Source organism: Gymnoscopelus microlampas (assembly GCF_963454915.1).
Source record: "Gymnoscopelus microlampas genome assembly, chromosome: 17".
NCBI classification, from domain to species: domain Eukaryota; kingdom Metazoa; phylum Chordata; class Actinopteri; order Myctophiformes; family Myctophidae; genus Gymnoscopelus; species Gymnoscopelus microlampas.
In genome coordinates, this window is record NC_139954.1 from 43088301 (window position 1) to 43101636 (window position 13336).

The window sequence follows — 13336 nt, forward strand, 5'->3', positions numbered from 1 at the left end:
CATGAAGGAGGTGCTGCGGTTGGACGAGGACAGCACAGTTCCACATGCAGGCCAGAAATAGACGTGTCCCATATAACTCCACAGCTCTAACACATCTCCACCGAGACAAAAGGCATCTCACAACGATCTGCTTGTGTGCAGCGTTACTTGATGCTGAACTGAAGGCCTTTTGGAACCTGCCGGGTGTAGCTATAGTAGTACACGTATCACTCATTTTGTTTGAATCGTGAAGCTTGTAGATCAGCTATTTTTGGCACACAACATAGAGTTGCTACGTCTGCTTATTTTCTTAAACGACTCTGGGCTTGTTTTTCGTGTAAAGTTGCTTGTAAATATTGGTTGTTGCGGGTTGCGGTTTTTTTGGGGGCTTGTTTTTGATGTAGTTGCTTATTTGGGCTTGTTTCCTAAATGTTGTTTTACAGATTCATTTGCAGGTATTAATTCATTCATTCATCCACCACTGCCAGCGGTTTTACCTTATTTTGACGATCCATATAATTGATTTTTCAACATTTCAATGTAAACACACGATGGGTGCGTTTGAAAAAAAAACATTGTAACCGCGATCGTCCATTCTGTAGTTATCGGCTGTTGAATATAAGCTTGTTTTCACCAAAAATGCAATCTGGGAAAAGACATCCGAGATAAATGCGTTTTTATAACTATGATAACATTGTAGCGGACGGAAAGATTTGTTTTTAGATGACGTAATTTGCGGGTGTATCCTTCTCTCGAAGTCAAGGCATCATTCATAGGTTGGAGAAGAGCGCTCTCTAGCGTAATCACTAAAAACACCTGATGATGTAATATTACATCCATGGCAGTCAACGTGTCAAACATTTTCACGTTATTATGTATTTGTCCACGGTCCCCCGTTCACGCTGTGACATGTGAGCTTGCAGATCTGCCCAGTGGCGTGCACAGACATTTTGAGGGGCAGGTGCTCAAGTAAATTATACTTTTTTTTGTTTACTTGGTCTGATCTTTTTCCCCTCTACACCTATACCTCTTTGCCAAAAATAGCCGATCTACAAGCCCACAACGCCTCGCAGCGCGAGGCGTTGTGGGCTTGTAGATCTGCTATTTTTGGCTAAAGTTCTCCTCAGAAAAGGGATGCTAGGTTTCGAGTGGTTATGGTAAAAAGAAAAATCATATCACACAAAGATTTGGCGGACCCCCTGTAGTAACTCTGAGGACCCCTAGGGGTCCCGGACCCCATGTTGAAGACCCCTGCAGTAAACTGGAAAAAAAAGCTTTTTTTTCTTTTTTTCAAAAGGGCACTTCTGGTCAAGAGGGCAAAGGGCAGGTGCTCTAGCCCCACCTAGAGTCTATCTGTGCACGTCCCTGGATCTGCCATTAGGTTTAAAGTGCTCATGTAGCCTATAGTCACTTCTTTTGGCCTCGTATTCATAGACCTAGTTGCTTTTATTTCTCTCGCAAAATCTGGCAACACTGACTGCACATGACATCATCGTATACGACAACGTGTGAAAGTCAGGCTTTTAAGGATGATGAAGGTGAGAGTTGTTCCGAAGTTTGGGTGAAAAAAGAAAAAGAAGAATAAACTCTTGGCCATTTAACTGCTGTAGAGACACAGTCAGAGGCGTCTCAAAAGTGTTGTGCAATCACCCCGAAGCCCCCTGGGAGAGCACATAATGTGAGAATGAAAAACACATTACAGACAAGTTCACAAAACAGATGAGTCCACAGATACTCGGCGCACACAAATAGGAATCTGTTATGATGAGAACGCCTTCTCACAAGTCAGTCATCATGGTGGCAACCGGCAAGCAATTTGAACTTGTCCTGTCATTACACTACATTTGCATACATACTATCTTGGTATTGTTTTTTTTTTCTTTTTGCTTGTAACGCTAATGTTTTGCTGTCGGGCAGCACAGTGTACAAAGTGTTGTTGACAAAAAGGCAATACATTTTGATTGGAGGCATAAGATATCTATTTCCACCTTCAGCAAACAAGCACCGCCAGTAATGGTGCCATTAAAAATAATGTGGCAAAATCAACTCACTGGATCCAGCAGAGACTGACACACACACGCACGCACGCGCGCACACACACACACACACACACACACACACACACACACACACACACACACACACACCAAGTACAGTAAATTATAATAGAGAAAGCACTGTACGACGCACTCCCCCAACGAGGCACAAGTCAACACATGAGCAAAAGGGAGAATGAATGTATTTATTTTAATTAGATGCTTAATTGGATGAACGAGCGCTTCCTGTAGGCTGTATAGGTGCACGCGTTTGGCTAACCTCGTCAGGATCAAACGCAGCAAGTAAAGCACAATTAATTAACATACACAATGCAATTTTCCAAACCGTGCAGTTCGGGCTCGTAGCAATTTAATACCCTGCCTTGTGTGATTTAAGCCATCAAGACCGGGAACGCATCTGTGTCATTTTAAGATTTCTTTGGGCAAAAATAGCAGATCTACAAGCTCATAGCGCGGCACCGAGTGTCGCACTACGAGCTTATAGATCTGCTATTTTTTTTAAATCATGAACATTTTTGTAAATCTTTGAATATATATATATATTTTTAAAGAGAACATTTTTAACTCAAATCTTTGTTTCTGGTGAGGTCCCTGGAACAAAATATCTTGAGATGGGGGGCCAAATACATATGTGGCCAAATACATATCATTTTGGGTGGTCCTTGACAAGTTTGAGAACCACTGATTATATAGCAACATGTGTTTTTTTCAAAAAACTGTTAGGATTAAGAAGACATTTGTAGAATCCCCAGAAGCAAATATTTGAGTTAAACAATGTTCACTTTAAAAAAATATATGTATATTCAAAGATTTGCACACATTTTCACGATTAAAAGAAAAAAGACAAAACTACAAATATACAAGCTCATATGGTACTCGGTGCCGCGCTATGAGCTTGTATATCTGCTATTTTCTGAAAAGCCAAATAAATCTTAAAATGACACAGATGCGTTCCCGGTCTAAATGGATTAATTGGGCCAGATTCATTTTTGTTGTGTGTTTACCGTTACCATGCTGAGTGACACTGACCGTGGTATATGCTCCAATTGTTGTTCTCATTTAGTAGGTTTCATACTTAGTGGTGGAAGAAATACTCACGCTATTTATTTAAGTAAAAGCATCAATACCACAATATAGACATACTTTGTTACAAGTAAAAGTACTCATTATGTCCCGTTTCACAAGGTATCATATGTATAAAATGTATTAAAATATTTTGAAAATAGCTGAGCTTGTAGATCTGCTATTTTCAAATAGCTAAAGTTTAAATAGGCCTGAAGTGGTTAATGTATATGTTCTGTAATAATATTTCAAATCTACAAAGTAATTAATGTAACTAACATAAATAATTAAAGTTTTCAAATAACCATAGTGAAGTAAAAAGTATAATATTTGCCTCTGAGATGTAGTGTGGAGTAGAAGTAAAAGTATTGAAAATGTAAAAGTCCCCAGTAAAGTGTACTTAAGTACAATACTTGAGTACATGATTGGTTACTTTCCACCACTGTTCATACTGTAGTATGTGACCCTTTGTCTTGCATTAATAACATCAATCGGTTAATGTTTACACCAGATGTTAATAACATCAGAAAAACATCTATCCAATATTGATGCATACAATTATTTTAAACCACTTAAGCCCTTTACTTCATTGTAGGTCGGCCGAATAGTGAAAATAGCGTATCTACTAGCTCACAACAAGTCGTAATGCGACCCATTTTCAGCTTGTAGATCTAAGGCCTATAATGACGTACCCAAAATAATGACGCCTAAAGTGGCTAAGATGCATAAGAAATATTTCTGTTACAATGCAGAGCATGAAGAAAGAATGAGCGAGATACAGCTAGACAAAGAGAGAGCCAGGGAAGAGACAGGGGAAAACAATCAGATTTTTGTTTTTCTCCAAAAAGAATGTCTGATTTTATTAAACATATATTCATAGTATACTTGTACAATTATAGCCGTACAAAAACGGCCCGTTTAAATAACCACAATATCAACATGAGTACAAAAAAAGTTATTTATAACTTGCTGTCAAGGACACTTTAATTGGAAAGAAAACAAGTTCTCAGACAATACTTTTGTCAATTTCTACTTTGTGATTGAGTGCTTGTTAACAGTTGGTTGATGAGGAAAACGCTCTGCATAACGATGAGCCCAATCTTACAACACCGACTATTGGCAGAAAGCTTATTTACCCAAACACATTTCATTTCCCCGTTTATCAAATGTCAGGACATTTTGTGTGTTCTGATTCAAAATGTTATTAAAAACAGGGTTGTCTACGAGGTGTTAGCTAGCTAATCTCATCTGTAATTAATTACAGTTTAATTGGGTTATTTGTGCACGATGAATGAATGCTCAAATGGCGTCATCTCTACGCTCGCAAATAAGTTCTCTCCCAACATTTATTTGTAGATTAGACATAGTCATATGTTTTCACTCTGCCGCCCCTGATTCTTCTACTTTTACTGTGAGGAGGGGGAAAAAAATGAGATAAAAGAATCCATAAAGCATTTGTCTAACACACCGTCTATCATCGATTTATCTGCAAACTGGGAGCCTTTGTGAAACATAAAAAGAACACAATGCAAAACAACCCAGAAATATACCTAATGTCAAGTCAAGGGTTGGAACGCACTTTCTGAAGAGGGAAGAGAAACAAATCGTCACTATCGGGTGGAACCCTTGTATGTCCAAAAAAAAAAAACGTTGCTTTTCAAGAAAAAGAGACAACGTTTTCAGAAAATAGTGAAAAATAGCCGATCTACAAGCTCACAACGCGTCGCATCGCGACGCGTTGAGAGCTTGTAGATCGGCTATTTTCCACTACTTTGGCTTTACACTCTTGTTCGACGAAGTAGGGCATTAAGTGGACGAATAAATTGTAAGAAAAAGTTGAAATATGGAGATACAAGGTTTCTGCCCGACAGTGACGAGAAAAAAAAACAAAAACAAGGATAAAACTAGAGAGATAATAACAGGACAAAATACAGTAAAAACTTTCGTTTATGCTAGCTCTTTGAACATGCTTAGGAGCGCCTGACCGGGAGTCACTCGAGTGGGATTTTGATGAGAAAGTCTCTCTGCTAAGAGGCGACAGACAGCAGATGCTACTGTGGTACGGGGTTTACTAGGCTATTTTTAAACGCGCTCCGGCTGTGGAAAAATCCAGCCTTTGCAGTCTGAAAAGACGCCAATGGCTTAACAGAAGATATATACCCAAGTCAAATATTACAGGCAAATCCGGTGGTGCTGTCTTGACAAAATACAGTATTATCTTCTAAAGTTTTTTCAACTACTGTAACGTTTAGGCCCAACAGCACGCCTCTCTCTGTGCACCGACACAGAACATCTTGAGACCCTGAATTGCCTTCATCGTTGCCTTCCTGTGAGAATAGTACGGTTGGGGGGGAGGGGGGGGGGGAGAAAGGACTGCTTCTTCAAGGATTGCCGTTATAGATGCTTGCATTGATGTCGTTGGCCAAATTGACTTCAAAAGATGAGGCTTCGAAGATTCGCTTTAAATTCCCTTTTTGTCGTTCGTTTTTGCCGTACGTGGTTCTAGGGCCGTCTTTTCTCCGATTGGCTTTCTTTCATGCCTTTACAGTATATAGTGATTTGTAGAGTTCCTCCTGGTGCTCTCGTTGTACCCTGCTCCACACACACACACACATCCCATGATATCCACACTGTCCCACATCTCCTCTCTCTCTGCCAAAGAAACCTGAGGGACCGTTTTAGACGTTTTTTTCATCCATTAGCGATGCCCAAACCCGGCCCAGGGTGTCCTTTAGTGTTCCCGAAGGGCATATCCGTTGCACTGCACCCATACATCTCGCTCTCTAAATGGCACTGTCTCCCTTCTCCTTTTTTGTGTTTTTTCCCCAGCGCTTGGGCTATAGGCGGACAGACAGACGGACCAACATCAGCATCAGCTAAAATACCTGTCCTACAGTGTATATCTACACGCGTAATGGGGTACGGGGATAGACGGAGGGGGGACGGAGGGGTGGGCGCTCGCTCCCACAAGTTTTTTTCTTTTCTATTCGGACGACCGACGGTCCTATAATCCGTCCTAACCTCGGCGGAGGTTAAAGGCCCGCTAGAAGAGGAACCTTTAAGTCCTGTGGGGTCGTAGCAGACAGCTGGACAGAAAACAGAAGAGAGAGAGAGAGAGAGGTAAGCGATGGCTAGAGAAAGGCTGCGTCCGTGTTGGTTTGTGGTCGGTTGGTTGTTGTTGCTGTGTCATATGTAGTACTCCTTCATGTTGTCCCTGACTGCAGCGCTGTGGTGCTGCAGGTGCAGCTCGGCCCGGTAGGCCGTCTCCAGGCTGTGTCGGTGCTCCTCCTTCTCGCTCATGTCCCTCCGCTGGGCGGCGGCCCCCCGCCGCCGCTGCTGGTACAGGAAGCCACAGACCACCGCCAGCACACACAGAGCGCTGAGGACCACCGCGGTGACCACACCTGGAACATGGGAGCCAGAGAGGGACACACACACACAATGTAAAGTGGGTTAATATATAAAAGACGTGGCGATAGTTCATGTACTGTAGGCAGAGGAATGTGTGTTTAAACACAAAGTGTGACCAGGCAGGCAAGGTAAAGGATCAAGATACAGAAACCTCTTATCTCCATAATATTCTAATTCTGTGTTTTTTCGTAAATTAACGCCGTACTTGATCATACTACAATGTCACACAAGCCTCAAAAGTAGCAGATCTGCAAGCTTGACATTGTAAAATGTCGAAAAATCATTTGAAAATAGCAGATCTACAAGCTCACAATGCATCGCGTCGCGACGCATTGTGAGCTTGTAGATCTGCTATTTTCAAATGGCCCGAAATGTATATAGGGCTGAACTGATGTACATATGGCTGAACTGATTAATGTATAATAATCAAGATCTAACACATGCACACACACACACACACACACACACACGCAGCACGTATATCAATGGCAGCGGCGCTATTAGGTCAGCGGTTAATCAAACGTTTTCATGTCAAGGACCCCCAAATGTATCTGTATTTGGCCGCGGACCCCTCCCCCCCATGTGAAAATATTTTGTGCCAGGGTATATACAGTAAGTGACATAATACTTTCATATGCAGATAGGGAAGAAGTGGTATAGACACTAGGTGGAAATGGTTAAATATTTATAAAACCCACACAGCAACGGTAATGCCGATCGACAAGTTTGCAACACATTCCGAGTTTGTAGATCTGCTGTTTTTGCATGACACTTTTGTATGACAAAGTAGGGAATTAATCCACACAAAAAAATACGTAAAAAGTAGAACAATTGAGATACAAGTTTTCTGACAGCAACGATAATTATCCTCCCGTCCTGGCGAGATGTGGGATGGACAGAAGGACGGATGGAGTTCAAACCCCCAGCCTTCCCCCGGGGGTGTGGTGGAGGAGGCGCTAAAGAGGTTTGCTCTGGGAGGAATCTATTACACCTGAGGAGAAAATCTGTTGTCCTTGCACTGATATTGGACTCTGTAATCAAGCAAAGCAATACTTTGTGTACGGCGTCGGCACAGGGTTATAATGGATTATTGTGAGAAAGAATAACCTACTAGCTGCTCTTCGTTGCTGTCGGGCAGAAACCTCGTATCTCCATAGTTCAACTTTTTTACTCGTAAATGTACTACAGTGCACACAAAAGTAGCAAAAATAGCTGATCTCCAAGCTCAGAACGCATTGCAATGTGACATGTTGTGGATCTACTTTCTTTTGTGCTATTTTTAAAATGTTGTAAAGTTAAGAATTTGACATATTGACAAATTTGCCCAGAATAGTGATGCCAGTGTTAACTCTTTGACTGCCAGAGTATTTTCATAATGTACTCACCCAGTGCCAAGCGATTTTCGAGCGATTTTCGTGTTTTTAGTAGTTTTAAAGTTGTCATAAAAGTTTAGATCCATATTTATCGATCGATTCACTGTGTTTCCGGAGCAGGAGTCTCTCACTATTGCTCCGGAAGCAACACATTGCATCCGGAGCTAGTGTCCCCTTCGCTACAGGCCGTTGGAAACACACGTCTCCTCGGAAAAATGGACAAAAAAAAAAAGAACAGAGATACAGGCGAAAGAAAAAAAAAGCTACAAACGTCAGTCGACAGGAACGATTATTTCCGTATCCGTTTGTGCTACAGTTTTACTGCTCTCTTCGGATTCAAGATCAGACCGTGACGGTCTATAAAACAACATTAATTGAACGCCAGAGGTTAATCTCATAATGTACCTACCAGTGCCAAGCTCTTTTTGTTGTTTTTTTGTTTTTTTCATGTCGTCATAGCCCCCGCTAAATCCGTTTAAAATCCGCGTTCATTTGGTTCGACACAAACACGGGATCCGTGAAAAACAAAAACAAAAAACTGCGAGCCGATCCGTGCCGCCATTTTGAAGTTACAGGCGAGAACGTTAGACAGGACGATGCGGTGAGGAAAACCACAAGGGAGATAAATCGATTTTAAGCTGATGCCTAGACAGGAAACGGATGCGAGCGAAAAAAACGGAACCAGTTTTATTCCGTTTCCGGTCGGCCCCGGAACCGGAAATGGGTCGAAAAAAAATCCGGAAAGTGCACTTTTTCGATTTAACATGGGAAATGCGAGTCGCGTAGATCTACGCGACTGGCACGCTGCGGCTTTAAATCGGTTCGCGTAGATCTACGCGATTGGCAGTCAATGTGTTAACTAAAAACTCTGGATTTCTCGTTCTGGCACTGAGAGTTAATGTAGCTAACATAAATATGTTTTATTAAATTATCAAGCATAAATATCAACCAACAACAGGAATAAAACATCCCCACCGGTCATAAAAAATTAATGACCGAAAGGGGGGATATGAGAAGCAGAATCATGCCCCCCCCCCAAACAAATCCAACCATGCGTAACAATACACAGCTGTCCATGTCATTGGTTCTCAAAGTGGGGTCCTTGAGGGTCCCAGCAAAGGTAGTTAACGTGGCATCACAATAATTTGAACCACTTCATCCTTATGTGGGCTATTCAAAAATAGCAGATATACAAGCTTGTACATCTGCTATTTTAGATTTTTTTTTTTTAAATATCACAAATGTTTAGAAACTTTTGAATATATTTTTTAACATAAATCTTCTCTTATGGGGGGTCCCTGGCACAAAACCTTTCCAGATGGGGGTCCAGGTGACACTGATGCTCGTTACTAAAAAAAAAGAAACCACTGTACTTCGGAAATGCATTTGGTCTGCTGTTTTTCCTTCCACCAATCAATCAATCCATTCTATCCCTGTACAACATTGGTTCTCAAAGTGGGGTCCAGGGACCCCCAGGGGTCCTTGAGGGAGTTCCAGGGGGTCCCCAGCTAAATGATGGATAGTTAGGAACCAAATGGACCCTTATGGGTCTGTAACTCAGAATGTCCAAATGGAACCAAATGGACCCAATGGGTCAGAGTTAAATTAACATTGATTTTACAATATAAATTGGGGTCCCAGAGATAGAAATGCCAATAAAAGGGGGTCCGTAGCTTAATGCATGTCAAACTGGGGGTCCTTGAAATTAAAATGGTTGAGAATCACTGCTAGAGCCGTAAAAATGTTCTCTTATCGGGGTCCCTGGCATCTCTTTTCAAATGGGGGTCCGCGGGCTAATAAGTGTGAATTTGGGGGTCCTTGACATGAAAAAGTTTGAGAACCACTGCTGTACAATACAATTATATAATTCTACGAAACTTTTGTTTTACTTTACAGTGCAAACAATACCCCTCACCATAATATAATTACTTAATAAGGCCAGCTCTCTGCCACAGAAGAGCCTAAATTGTAGTGCGTTAAATCCCGTCTTGACAGACACGTTATTCGACGGAAATGTCGGCGGCAAGAGGCAACGGCAGATAGCTGGGGCTCATTTCACAGCAGACTGACTTTGACAATTGAGCACTATAACAACTTGGGGGGGTATATCCGGTAAGAGAGAGAGAGAAAAAGAAAGATCTCACCTCCAATTACTGCCGAGTTGCTTTGTGAAGCATTTCTTAATGGCTCCTTGCCTCTGTCGACTGCCGTCTCTGAACAATCCGGCAGCGCGTCGTGGAGGAGACGGCGGAGAGTGATAGCACAAGAAATGGATTAGTTCATCAATCACATTTGTTTACCACTGACAAACGGGATGGAAAATACACACCCTTCGAGATCTCAATGATCGGAGCAGCTGAAAAGGGCTTCATTAGCTAAAATGGTATGCATCTATTTTGGGGTCAAAACAAATAGCTGTGTGCATCAGTTAATCAAACCAAATCGATTTAATGGATTATGAAAACATTATCGATGATTTAATACAATAATCGATAAATAATCAAGCCTATAGACACTAGGTGGAAATGGTTAAATATTTATAAAACCCACAGATAAATAGCAACAACATAGCCGATCGACAAGTTTGCAACACATTCCGAGTTTGTAGATCTGCTAGTTTTGCGTGACACTTTTGTATGACAAAGTAGGGAATAAATAATAATAACCGATCGTACGAGCTCACAATGCATCACATCGCATCACGTTGTGAGCTTGCAGATCGCCTCTTTTCACATTTTTTTGCATGACACAGTTGTGCGGCAAAGAATGAAATAACGCTTAAGTGGTTAATCGAGTCGTTGATATAGAAAAGGTTTAAGAAATAAACAAAAAAACGTGCTTAAAGGTAGGGTAAGTCATTAAAGGAGAATTTCACCCTTGGTGTTTTCCTACCTTGAATTGATGCTGTTAAGTCATGATGAGAGTGGTCCCGGACCCCCAGTCCATAACGAGCTAAGTTCTACATTTCGGGGACCCGCCAAATAACAGCTCAGAACGGCCGTCTTTAGATCTAGGCAAAATCCGCTCGCCATTCTGGAGCCTGGAGGGCGGAAGCATCGCGAGACGAGACTTCGAAAGTGAGTTCAGTAAAACAGATCTGTACACGTCAATGGCGGCGCCCGTGTAGCAATAGCTTAGCAGTGACATCAGACGGACCACACACTACAGATATATACAAGAAAAAACTATTTTCTAGCGACGGAAATAAGCGGATTTAGCCTAGATCTAAAGACGGCCGCTCCGAGCTGCGGTTTGGGGGTCCCCGAAATGGAGAACGTACAGTAGCTCGTTATGGACTGGGCGTCCGGGACGACTCTCATCATGACTTAACAACATCAAATCAAGGTAGGAAAACACCAAGGGCGAAATTCTCCTTCAAAATAAGGTTAACTATAGCTCTATATTCTGATAGTACTCATTGATAAAGAGTATTTGTTCAGTAACCATGTCTCTCCAGGGCTTTATTTATCAGAAATTGTTCAGGTCAGAATACCAGGGTTATCCAATCAGGATAGAGAACTCAGTCAGGGTACAGATTAAATAAGTGACATTGGAAGTGGTGACACAAAGAATTGAGCAGACAAAATTGGAACTGGAACACTCTAACAATGTATCTGTTAAATGGTTACCCTCTCTTGATTGGCTGAAATTGTGTCAGCTAACTGAAAATGTATTTTATAAGAGCTGGAGAGACTCCTGTTACTGAACAAACACTCTATAGCAATGAACAGAATATGAGGCTTTCAACCTTTTAACAGAAAAAATAAAATAATCAGTTAACCTACCTTTACCTCAAGTACAAATTTGACAGAGCAACTTTCTCTTGTAGTTGAATAATATTTGACCAGGAGTATCTATACTTTGACTCGAGCACTGTGAACGAGTGCTTTATCCACCAGAGGGATTTAGCGATAGAGAATGAGTGTGGCAGCGAGGCAGTGAGGAGCTGCCTACGACCAGCACTAAACTATTCAATCAACAACATGCTTCCTAAGAGCAACGTGGGCGGATCTAAGAGATTAGATGGAAAACAATATATATATGGTCTCTGTCGGGTGGAAACCTCATATGTCCAAAACTGTTCATTTTCAGGACTCAAATTCAAAAGCATCAAAAGTAGCAGATCTACAAGCTCAAAAAGCGCTGCGTTTCGAGCTTGTGGATCTGCTACTTTTGATGCTTTTGTGTGACGCTGTAGTATGATCAAGTAGGCGTTCATTTACAAAAAAATATCACAAAAAAAATAATGGGCCAATGTGAAAAGGGTGCCATTTGTTCAAGGGCTTTTCACTGCAATCGGACAATGCATTCATGATTTGAGGCATTTTGTTCCAAAAATGTGTTTTGGAAAATTAGACCTGCTGGTGGCGCTATAAAAGGCCAATGTGAAAAGGGTGGCATTTCTTCCTCGGCCTAATAGAAATGTGCGTTTGAAATTTGACGGAAATCGTAAGCTGCGTTCAAGATTTGAGGCATTTTGTTCAAAACGGACCAATCCTGCAAACTTTGGAAGCCAATCTTAGGCAATCAGGATGGAATATGGGAAATCGGAAAAATCCGTGTTGATCACATGACTATAGAGATACTGTGTACCGATTTGTGTGATGTTTGGACAAAATCTGTAGGAGTAGTATCAATAAATGTGTTTTGCACATATCGGCCTCCTGGTGGCGCTATAACAGGCCAATCTGAAAAATTTGGCCCAGAGGTTCTGAATTGGCATCCAGGGAGTGTGCGCGCACAGTTTCGCAGCGGCCGGGCCAACGGTGCCAGAGATTAGCTGCTAACCGACGGACGGACGGACGGACGGACGGACGGACGGACGGACGGACGGACGGACAGGGGGTAAAACATACTCTCTCGCCATGCCTTTCGGCCTGGCGGAGACAATAATAATATGGAGATAGGAGGTGTCTGCCCGACAGCTACTATATTTTTACATGCATAGAGATGGAGTGTCCATCTATGGCAGTTATACAAGTAGCATAACTCCTTTCAGTGCATTATGTGCATAGGGAGTGGGCGAGAGAGAGAGAGAGCGAGCAAGAGAGAGAGAGAGATCTGCAAACAGAGTACAGATTTAAATTAGCCAGTCTGCTAGCCAGCAGATGGATAATGTATTGTCTCTGTTCGTCCCAAATACATATTTGATCATCCCCCAAATTCCTAGTCTCGTCCGCTTACGATCAACACTTGCACACTCAGTGCATTTAAGTGCCGTATCCATTACATCAGTGGTTCTCGAAAGTGGAGTCCGGGGACCCCCAGGGGTCCTTGAGGGGTTTTTCCAGGGAGTCACCAGCAAGATGAGTTAATTAATGTAGCATTCAAATCAATGTAACCATTTTAACACTATTTCATACTTTGGCTATTAACCCATTAAAAGCGGGAACGCATCTGTGTAACCACTTAAACCATTGTTTTATACTTTGGCTATTCAAAAATAGCAGATCT

General features: G+C 41.9%; 1 protein-coding gene across 1 annotated transcript in view; it reads right to left on the reverse strand.

Annotated features, from left to right (window-relative positions):
• Nucleotides 1-6284: 6284 nt before the first annotated feature.
• The window catches only part of LOC311064463 (contactin-associated protein-like 5), a gene marked incomplete at both ends in the record, with an annotated part of 210811 nt that continues 203759 nt past the window's right edge, over nt 6285-13336 (reverse strand). Inside the window, 2 exons of the mRNA XM_084084293.1 lie at nt 6285-6502; nt 10027-10095. Of these exons, the coding sequence (XP_083940419.1) occupies nt 6285-6502; nt 10027-10095 (287 nt within the window). The remainder of the gene's footprint in view (nt 6503-10026; nt 10096-13336) is intronic.